This window comes from Tachysurus vachellii, chromosome 4 (genome assembly GCF_030014155.1).
Source record: "Tachysurus vachellii isolate PV-2020 chromosome 4, HZAU_Pvac_v1, whole genome shotgun sequence".
NCBI lineage: Eukaryota > Metazoa > Chordata > Actinopteri > Siluriformes > Bagridae > Tachysurus > Tachysurus vachellii.
Genome location: NC_083463.1, coordinates 23,835,248 through 23,846,637, shown reverse-complemented (window position 1 = coordinate 23,846,637; position 11,390 = coordinate 23,835,248). Strand labels below are relative to the sequence as shown.

Genomic DNA, 11,390 nt, shown 5'->3' with positions numbered 1-11,390 from the left:
TTGTTGGTTTTTGTTTATATATATATATCCTAGCCAAATGCAAAAAGAAACATTGACTAAACTGTTCTAACCCTGATAAATTAAGAAACATCTCAAGAATGACAGTACAAAGTAATTGCATGACATTTTTACAGAATTCTTTGCTTTTCCATACAGTAAATAATAGACAAATGGTTGTGAGAAGTATATTGATTGTGTTGAGGTGCCTCTGGAAAAACACTGCATAAATTTACAGAAGAGAAACATTCAATACATTTGGGTGTGATTAAATTAGTCACTTCTAAAATGTCCCTCTTTAAGTAGCAAGTGTGAACGTCAAAGAAGTGGTGCAGGTCTGAGAATTGTTATCTTGAGGCACTTAAGGTATTGCCAAAAAGAAAAGGTTATTTCATCCTCAGTGCTTCTTGTAGTAGCTTCTGTGCAGCCATGTTGCTGGGATCTATTTTTAGCAAGCTATTGAGATCCTCCACACAAGTTCTCTTGTTCTAAAGAGGAGAAAAGTACATTTTAACGGAAAGAAAATGACATTTATATATAAACACACACTGTTGCTTGAAAGTTTGTGAAACCTTTAGAAATGCCTATATTTCTGAATTAATATGCTAAAAACATCAGAAGTGAACACAATCAAAAAATTAAGCCAAAAATATTATTTCATTTAATTATTGAGAAATATCATCCAGACTGACATTTCAGTATCTGTTGTGAGCTCTTCTGAAGCAATTAACTGCAATTAAAGTGTCCAGTAAATGTCTTGGAAGAATTCTCATTCCTATTTGAGTTGAATTGCTGAAATAAATGAACTTTTCCATGACATTCTAATTTTTATATATTTATATATATATATATATATATACACACACACACAATCTTTGCTAAAAATGTAAAGCAAAGATTATATTTTTATATATTTTATTCATAATTATATTTGTGAGTGGGAAACGTATGTGAGCCTCTAGGATTAGTATTTAATTTCAAGGTCAAATGCAGTCAATGGGATGACAATCAGGTGTCCATGAGAGCCCTATTTTTATTTAAAGAACATTGATATATATGTATATATATAATCAATCTCAACATCATGAACTGAATCTCAAGAGAAAATGGGTCATACACCAAGACAACGACTGCAAGCACCCAAATCTGTCTACCAAAGAATGATTAAAGAGGAACAAATATGTTTTGGAATATGCCAAGTCAAAGTCCTAACCTTAACCCAAAAGAAAGTGAAGCAACTGGGAACTTCACTTGCCGTTCTTGCTGCACAAGGCAGTCACAACAGATATGAAAATAAAGGGTCACGTAATTTTGCCAGTAACACATGTACACCTGGACCATTTTTTTCAATAAGTAAATAAAGTATTTTTTTTGCCTCATTTATTTGGATTCACTTTGTTTAGGACTTGTCTGGCAGACTTGTGAATATGATTTGGGGTTTATTTATTTATTAAAAAATAAATAATTAATAATTATTAATTAAAAATATTTATTTAATGTTTTATTTATTAAAACTTCAAGCGACACTGTGTGTGTGTGTGTGTGTATATATATATATATATATATATATATATATATATATATATATATATATATATATATATAAAATTAAATAGCTATACCTACTTACCTTAAGCTCCTTGTGTGCTTGTGCACGTCTGTACAGTGCTTTAATGTTAGCAGGATCCAGCTCAAGAGCCTTTTCACAGTCTTTTACTGCATCCTTATACATTTGTAGTGAAAGATAGCACAAAGCCCTAAGTGCAAACACAGAACATGTAAAATGATCAGGAAAATCTGTTATATTTACCAATTCTGCGAATAAATTTAGAATTACATTAGTTTTTTCAGATGTCAAAAAAGTACAATGTTGATGTCAAAATAAAAAAGTCATAAAAAGGTTTCTGTTTGGAAAAAGAAAAACAAGAAATGTTTAAAACATTCCAAATACAATAATCAGTTTTTGTTATAAAATAAACATTGTTGTGGTCAGTAAACTCCCATAAAAACCTGATGTATCAAATATGATACAAAAAAAATCACAGTAAATATCACAATACCCAGTAAAGGGTATCTCAGAGTTATTTCATGTGAGACTTTACAGGGTTAAACATTACAGCTAGGGCCTTACAGAGAGAAGAGTGAAAAATAAATTGGATTACACAAATTTGTTTTATTGGTTTTAAGACACGAGACTTTCACAATTCTAAACGAAGATATAGGTCCCTAATAGCTTTCTGAATGTTAGTCTCATTGTTTTTTTTAGAAAAACAACTACATTTGAGACATGTACAATATCTCTGAAAAATTCACAATGGAGCACTCAAAACTTCAGAAATTAGTCAGATGTTGGAACAAAGATTCCATGATGTTTACCTGTTTGTATAGGTTGTGACCTCAGTGGGATTGTGGCTAAGAGACTGTGTGTATTTCTCCACTGCATTTTTATGCTGTCCTTTCTTCACAAATGCATTTCCCTCTTCTTTGAGCAGTTTGGCCTTTTTCACATCACCACCCACTGAAAGTTAAATAAGTATAGGAAAATAAAGATAAGATTAGGTAACCTAAATGGCAGTGATATTCAATTAATGCATATTGCTACAAACCCAGGAAAGATTATTTTACTTTGTTTATTTCCATTTAGGTTGTTCTGCTGTGCAGTCACAGTTGAGTTTGCTGTTTGCAAAAATTTCTCTTTTACTGGCATGGGAACATTCGGGATTGGAGGAAGCTTTTCTCGCCAGGAAGGTCCATCCATCTCTGTCAGTGCTTTTACCATTCTGAAGATAAAGAAAAATTTATTTTATTTGAAAAAGCATGTTTCAATGTGTTCTGTTCAGTGGCTTTCTGATTTTACTGTATTATGATTGAAATTGCAATTTTTCAACCTGAACCCTGCTTCCATTTGCAATTTATGTCTGAAAATAGGTATGTGCCATCTAGCATACTTTAATATTCAATTACCTGTCAAATTTAAACATTTAGTTAAAAGAGAGGAATATCTTCATAAATATGGCTTGAAGTATAATTTTCCACTGTTATTAAACTCCTACCCATCAGCAGCAGTACAGAAAAATGGAACAAATAGTTACACAGAACAGTGCACGTTTTCATGTTAATCACTGGGGATGAACAGCAATGCAGTTTTATTGGGATAAAGTTGATCTGATAAATCCGAAATGATAAATTGCCATCCTTGAAACAGCAGTGTCCGTGAGAAGGGAGTTGAGGGTCATACGCATAGCAGTGCTATGAAAACCCATGTAAGAATATGACATCACCAAAAAGAGGAAGAACAGAAGTACGGAGTACTGAGACTTGTGGGACACCAGTAATGAGTCTTTATGGAGCACATGTGGGTCCCCTTCACATTTGATATGATTAACCTTCCAGGTAGGAAGCACTTAAGCTGATCACTGAAGCGTAGATGGAAAGGGAATAGTATAGACTGGTTTCTGGCCTTGAGTGTGGGGTGGCAGCTGCTGAATGTTAAGGAGAAGGAATTTAGAACAGGCAGAATGCAAGTCTGTAGCTTGTCAGGGAGGAAATTAAAATCTTATCAGGCCATCATGGGAGTCCAAAGGTCATTAATTATGGATAAGTTAGCACAGCAGTTGCATTTATCAGTCTTGTGATAAATTTGTACCATCCTTGTTCCATCAACCCATCAAGTGCACTAACATTTGCTAACTGCCAATAGCATTGCTCGTAGTGGTGTTTATATAGTCATGTGAAGAAATTAGGACACCCTATGAAAGCCTGTGTTTTTAACATATTTGGACATATGGATATTTTATATCAATACTGAGAGATTCAAGTAATAGAAATAAACAATTAAAACTGAAGAAAAAACTTTCTAAAAAGATCTCAAAAGAATTTGAAATCAGCCATTCCACTGTCCAGAAAATAGTCTACAAGTAAAGGACATCCAAGCAAGTTCACCCAGAAAGCAGACCGCAAGATTAAAAAAAATATCAACAAAATCACCAAAAACATTAAAATGTCAATCACAGGATCTACAGCAGGCTCTTGCTACTATTGATGTGAAAGTGCATGCCTCTACACAAGTTTAACTCTCATGGGAGGTGTACTAGGAGGCAACCTTTGCTCTCTAAGAAAAACATGAAGGTCAGACTGAAGTTTGCCAAAAAGAACGTGTGACAAATCTAGGACATCTGGAATAATCTTCTATGGACAGATGAGTCTAATTATTAATTATTTGGACACAAATACATTGGAACAGAGGACTATGAAACATGGAGGTGGAAGTGTCTTGGCTTGGGGATGCAGTACATGGCCAGCTCAATCACAGAATCCACCATAAATTATGCCATGTGTCAGAGGGTCCATCTTTCAATGAGACCATCTGTAAAAAAAATTAAAGCTGAAGTGGTGCTTGTCCCTGCAACATGACAATGATCCAAAATATACCAGTGAATCCACAAAGGACTGGCTGAAAACTAAGAAATGGAGATTCCTGGAACGGCCGAGTCAAAGCCCAGAACTTAATCCCATTGAGATGCTGTGGGGTGACTTGAAACGGACTATACATGCAGGAAACCCATCAAACATCTCACAGCTGAAAGAATTCTGCGTTGAGGAGTGGGGAAAAAGTTCCTCAGAACGATGTCAAGCGTCTCACTCAAGTTTTTTCAGCCAAAGGTGGTAACACTAGCTATTAGGGGTAAGGTGTCCTAACTTTTTCCTCTGTTACAATACGTATTTTTGATGCTCTTTTGATTAATGAGTAAAACAAAGTAAATTTTTGTTGTTTACCTACAATTATATAACTATTTTACAGAGAAATACTGAATATTTAATAGGGGTGTCCCTGGAAAGCTGGAGCCAATAAATTCATTTATTTCTTCATAAATGCCATTATTTTCATTTAATTATGTCTATTTTCTTTATGGAGATCATTTGAAGATGATGATAAACCTCAACATAGGTTTATGAACCTCAACATAGGATGATGTTTAGGTAGGTTTATAAACCTCAACATAGGATGATGTTTTTAAAATGTATTAAGTTATAATTGTTTGGAGATTCCAGCAAAGATATAAAGCCCTATTTACATCTCATATTCTGTGTGGGGTACACTATGGCCAAAGGTTTGTCATCCCATTATAGATTTAGATCCTCATTTGCTGTTATAATACTGCTACATTTTGAAGCATGTGGTAGGGATTTGCTTATTCAGCCCCAAGAGCATTAGTGAGGTCAGAAATTGATGTCAGAACAAGTATGTATATCAGGGCCCTGTGCAGAGCTACAAGGGCAAACCACTGACAATAGAAAAAAAAAACTGAACAGTGCACCCCCTACTTGCATTGTATTATTGAACTACATATTGCAGAATTGTGTGTCCCACATAGGTATATGTATCAAGTTAGAACACATCTGCTCAATCCAAATACTCTATTCAATTTGTCTGAACCCATAGTGCTCACAGAAAAGAAGTCACACATGGAAGCTTCTCAAAAAGCATGCCTCATTGCTTCATAGCTCCATGCTTAGAGATACTGCTCCACTGTGATCACTTTTGTTAACCCCAATACATGTATACTTTTGATGAGACAAAACGGGAGCTTTCTGGAACGTCACATCAACTCCATGTTCACAGATGCAAAAATAAAGCATACAAAAACAAAAAGTCCACTGTACCCACTGTGAAATAATGGAGGCGGCTCAGTTATCATCTGGGGCTGCATCTTGCACAGTGTGTCTTTTTCAGCTTTATCTCAGTCACAGGTCATGGGTACTCAAACAAGGTAAACACAGCTAAAATCACCCAAGAATGGCTTAGAACAAAACACTGGACTATTCTGAAGTGCCCTTCTATGAGAACTGATATAAAATCGTATTAAACATCTAAGGAAAGAGCTAAAACATACTGCCTGGACAATGAACCCTTCAAACCTGAGACAGCTGGAGCAGTTTGCTCACGAGGAGTGGGACAAAATACCTGTCGACAGGTGCAGAAGTGTCATTGACAAGAAGCTTTTAATGTCATTTCAACCATATATACAGTATGCAGACACAGTACACAGTGAAATAAGACAACTTTTTTCTGTGACCTTTGTGGGTTTTTCTTTCTGTAATGGAAGGGTACCAACAATTGTCCATGTGTGTATGTCCACTAATAACTTATGTACTTACCTGTTTGTTCCATCATAAGCTGCAGGCAGGTTGCAGTTGATCTGTAAGGCTGTTTTATAGTCAACATAGGCTTGTCTGTATTTCTCCGTAGCTTCATAAGCTGCAGCACGGCGTAAAAGTGATTTAATCCCAAATGGAACCAGTTCCAAAGAGCTGTTAAAACAACAAGAAAAGTATATTAATGTGGACATACAACGTGCGGATATATTGGTTTTATCCCATCAGAACCTAGACCAGCAACACACAAAATACATTGAAAATGCACTTAATAGACTAACAAGAAACAAAGCAAATATACACTCACTGACCCCTTTAATGGGATCAATGGTACCCCTGCCCATTCATGCAATTTTCAAATCATAAACATCAAAATAATTGTTTGCATTATTTAGTAGCAGCATTACTGCAACTAGTAAAGCATTTAGCTTTATTTTACTTTATTTAAAATTCAAGTAGCTTATTTTATCAGCAGAGTAAAGCTGTACTTTGATTCTTTTGCACACAATACACAGGCAAAACAAAAAATTGACCAACAAAATAAGCTTTAAGTTTTTAAAAATATGTTTTTTATTAAAGCATTATCACACCTGTACCCAATGACCACATAAATAGAACATCTGTTCATTCATGGAATTATCTAAGGAGCGGATTGTGTGTAAAACCATCAACATACATGAACATCAGTTAATGCTCACACCAAGTATCAGAATGGAAAAAAAATGTAACCTCAGTGATACCTCAGTATACCTCAGTATACCTCAGTATACCAGTAGTAGAAAAGCATCTAATCTTTGTTTATGGTCCTTTTCTTAATCAGGTTTTAGCAAGCCCATGCCCAATGTACGCTCAAATTACTGTTATTGGCGCTGTTGTACTCCATGATGTATTGTGCTTTATATGATGCTTTTCTGCACATGGGTGTCTATGGTAAGGTGAACCAGTACCTCTGACTATCAACCATGCCACAATCAAAGTAATTTGATCACGTTTTCCCTTGTTCTAATGAATATGTAATTTATCTTGACCTGATCTGTGAGATTTTATGCACAGCACTGCTGACATATGATAGACTGACTGGATAACTGAATGACTTTAAGAGGTGTACATAATAAAGAGGCAGATGAATGCATATCCAAAAATGTACTGAATAAAAGTGCTATTCCATTTTACAGTGATAGTCATAATAGCAAGAAATGTCTGTCTGCACATAATCACTTCTTTCAGAACACTACACTGTGCCAAATGTGTTTTTTTTTTTTTTTTTTATCACTGTCCTCATTAATAAATTGTGATGTTGTGGGAACGTTTTTCCTACTATCCTAACTTCCATCACACAGAACCCTAAAGTGTGAAAAAGGTCTATTGCTACAAACATAAGCTGAGAAATGGTTTTAAACATTAAGAGCTAGTTTCACAAGCAAGAAATAAATCATTTAATTAGTTTTGCACAACACACAAATTGTGCATGTCAGGTCCCTTAAATGGCATGACAATTTACATTTCGGTTAAGACAACATTAGAGCTGCTGTTTAACTGGTGCAACCAGCTTCTGTGCTAAAAGCAGTTTAGAACTGAACAAAGGCACTGAATTTTCTTTTATCCATTCCAACACCTCCTAAATTACTTACAAGCTAATACATACTGTCAAAATCATTGTGTTTGGCACTGTAAATACTTTAGTGAGAAACTTACATTGAGCAGTCCTTAATGCATTCGCTGCAATTTCCATCTTTCAAGTAAGCAGCTGCCCGATTAGAATATAAAATACAGAGATCTTCCTGGCTCTTCAGTCCTGGGAAAAAAAATGAAATACATTTCTATTCATTCACTCCCAACTACAAAGTTTAGAAATATAGCTACGTCATTGTGCTTCTGTCTTGAACTAATATAAATCCTTATTTCAAAACACTAAAAAGAAGATTACCCCAATTAATCAAACAGTATATAACATTAAGTATATTATGTAGTTGTTTTTTTTTTTTTTTACATAATTTTTACATAAATGTATTTTCACCTGAGTCACCACAGACTTTGGCATTGGGGATAAATACAAACACATTTAAATATATCTAATATTAATCTTGAATTTTTGTATTATATATTAATCTTTTTATTACTCTTTCTATTAACCTTTTGTTCTATGTTTATGTTCTGTAAAGCTGCTTTGAGACGATGTCGATTTTTACAAGCGCTATACAAATAAACTTGGTTAATTTCCAACAAGTTTTAAAAGCTATGGCAAAATAAGAGGTTTTTGTTTGCAGAACAATAGGCATCATGAGCTTGATTACATCAACATTAAAAGGTCATTAGATTCTATTCTTAAGAAAAAATGATGATGATGATAAAATAAACTGAATACAATATTTGTTGTGGGTTAAGATTGATACATTTCGGTGGATAATGTTGTCAACAAACTTTACCATGAAAGTAAAATGTTAACGTGTTTTTCGACACACTATATATACACTGTACTGCAGTAACATCAATTGGAACGGCCTTGACTCACTCTACAAATGAATACCTAGCTAGCCAGTTTAGCTGACAATGACTTCCTTACCCGATTTCTTCAGCAGCTCGATGGCTTGGCTGTACAAAGAGACGGCGTCTCCATATTGTCCGGTCTTAAAGCAGTCGTTTCCAGCTTGTTTCAGCTCTGCCCAAGTCTGTGACCGCCGCGTCTGAGGCATCTTATAGCCAAAAAATTCAGATAACAGCTACCGGAAATCGACATTTCCTTTTTTTTTAGCTAGCTACATTTAGCGCAATTTTACAACATATAGAACTACACAGAATCAGGTTTAGCACAATATCAACATTAGCAAATATATATATGTGTGTATGTATTTTGACGGGTTCTTACCTTTAAATGTTTCTGGGTGATGCACAGTAAATTATTAACGTTGAACACCGACTGATAGACTTATTAAATTACTGTAACAGACCTAGCATAGCAGAGAAAAACAGACGGGGTTAGCAGCTAGCAGCTCAGCTAAATCAACTGATGAAGGAACAAATTAAAGTTCTACGCCTACATTAACTAGGAACCAGAAGGTAGCGTCAATCTAAGAGTTACATGAGAACTAAATAGTAGTCGATTCCACGCTGTAAAACTGCTGTTACCTTCTCATTCCTCCTCGGATGTATATTAGCTGTATCGTTGCAGACCCGTTAAAGAAAGTGCCGGCGGAATCAGCTAGCGTTAGCACTTAGCACCGTACCACAGGCTCCAAGTTGTGGTGTCAGATTTCAGTTTCAATTCCTATTGCCGCTGATCAGATAGCTCTCAGGCTGCTATTTAAAGTTAGCTTGCATGGCGTGTGTGGAATCTCGAGAGTGGGGCCTGTTTTGTTTTTTTTTGTACCAAAAAACAACCAAGCAGCACATTTATCGCATACTTTTACTATCGCAAAATTGCTGCTGCTGAACGGAAAAAATAACAGCTAAAAGTCACCACAATTTCCACCCGGAACTTTTTGTGTCTAGCGCATATAGATGACGCAGTACATAGTGACAAGAGACGACGTGTCTCCAGGACGATGGTAATATAAAGAAAACAGAAAGATACACAGAACAACACAGAGCTAAGGAGTTAAAGTAGGTTGTCCAAGCCACATAAAGTGCAACCTTGTGCAAACAGTGCGAGACAAAAGACAAACAAACACTACACAAAACAGCACCTACCAGTGTTCATACTGTATATTACACTGTACATTGTGCATAAATATAGGAATCTGATCCAAGAGGGTGCTGTTTAATCATATCTATTTTATTCTTGTCTTTTTTTTGGCCTCTTAGCCAATCAATAAAATGCAGTTTATTACTTTGCATTACTTTGTATTGTGTAACCATCATTAATACTGTCCCATTTGATAAGAATTAGCAGTTACACCCCAATCAATAAGAAAAAATGAAACAAACTAACTAGAGAAATAAACAAACAAACATACAATATGGGTGGAGAAATGGTCTGTTCGTTACATTCATTACGATCACTTCATTCCCAGGAATGGGAGAAGGTCATATGGTCTGATGAGACAAAAATAGAGCATTTTGGTCTAAACTCCTTTTCGAAGGAAGAAGAAGCATGAGAACAACCCCAAGAACATGGAGCATGGAGGTGGAAACATCATTCTTTGGGGATGCTTTTCTGAAAAGGGGACAGGACGACTGCACTGTATTGAGGGGAGGATGGATGGGGCCATGTATAGTGAGATCTTGGCCAACAACCTCCTTCCCTCAGTAAAAGCATTGAAGATGGGTCGTGGCTGGGTCTTCCAGCATGACAGCGACCTGAAACACACAGCCAGTGCAACTAAGGAGTGGCTCTGTAAGAAGCATCTCAAGGTCCTGGAGTGGCCTAGCCAGTCTCCAGACCTGAACTCAATAGAAAATCTTTGGAGGGAGCTGAAAGTCTGTATTGCCCAGCGACAGCCTCGAAACCTGAAGGATCTGAAGGTCTGGTCTGGGGAAAGTCTGGAGAAGGTCTGTATGGAGGAGTGGGCCAAAATCCCTGCTGCAGTGTGTGCAAACCTGGTCAAGAACTACAGGAAACATATGATCTCTGTAACTGCAAACAAAGGTTTCTGTACCAAATATTAAGTTCTGCTTTTTGATGTATCAAATAGTTATGTCATGCAATAAAATGCAAATTAATTACTTAAAAATCATACAAAGTGATTTTCTGGATTTTTGTTTTAGATTCTGTCACTCACAGTTGACGAGTACCTATGATAAAAATTACAGACTTCTACATGCTTTGTAAGTGGGCAAACCTGCAAAATTGCCAGTGTATCAAATACTTGTTCGCCCCACTGTATGTATAAGAACATATTTGGTTATTTTTCCAATCACTTTCTCAAACAGTAGAGTAGTGCGCTAGCAGGGCTAAGCTCATGTGTTCAGTTTCTGCAAATTGATGAAACGTATAATTTTAATGCAATGTATGTCCCTTTGTGTTGACCAGAAAGAGTATTCAGAGGTTTTTTCTCTGAAAGCAGTGTCTTATCTCTGTATTAACCCAGACCCTTAATCAGAGTCCTGTACCATCTAGTCCACAAGTTCAGGTCAGTCAGATGCAGGATAAGAGACATACTGTACACACCCAAGCACTGATCAGGACATGCCGAGATGGATCCAAATGGTCTTATGAAGCACAGATTATCTGTGCAATGTATTTAGGATGACAGTTAAGCTAGATTTGCATTTTTTATATACAGTATCTAAAAGGCCAC

The 11,390-nt window shown here is 35.9% G+C and overlaps 1 protein-coding gene across 2 annotated transcripts; it reads right to left on the bottom strand.

The window, feature by feature from the left end:
• Positions 1–115: 115 nt before the first annotated feature.
• tomm34 (translocase of outer mitochondrial membrane 34) lies at positions 116–9,773 on the bottom strand. 2 transcript variants are annotated; one of them, XM_060868425.1, is made up of 9 exons: positions 9,280–9,773; positions 9,020–9,101; positions 8,717–8,873; positions 7,849–7,948; positions 6,157–6,309; positions 2,623–2,777; positions 2,374–2,515; positions 1,628–1,754; positions 116–485 (listed from the first exon to the last, which is right to left on the bottom strand). In XM_060868425.1, exons 3-9 carry the CDS (start codon positions 8,844–8,846, stop codon positions 384–386), a joined length of 909 nt encoding a protein of 302 aa, XP_060724408.1. In that variant the 5' UTR covers positions 8,847–8,873; positions 9,020–9,101; positions 9,280–9,773; the 3' UTR covers positions 116–383. The 2 variants fall into 2 exon arrangements, with proteins under 2 accessions (XP_060724408.1, XP_060724407.1); XM_060868424.1 differs by having other exon boundaries at positions 8,717–8,846.
• Positions 9,774–11,390: the final 1,617 nt, after the last annotated feature.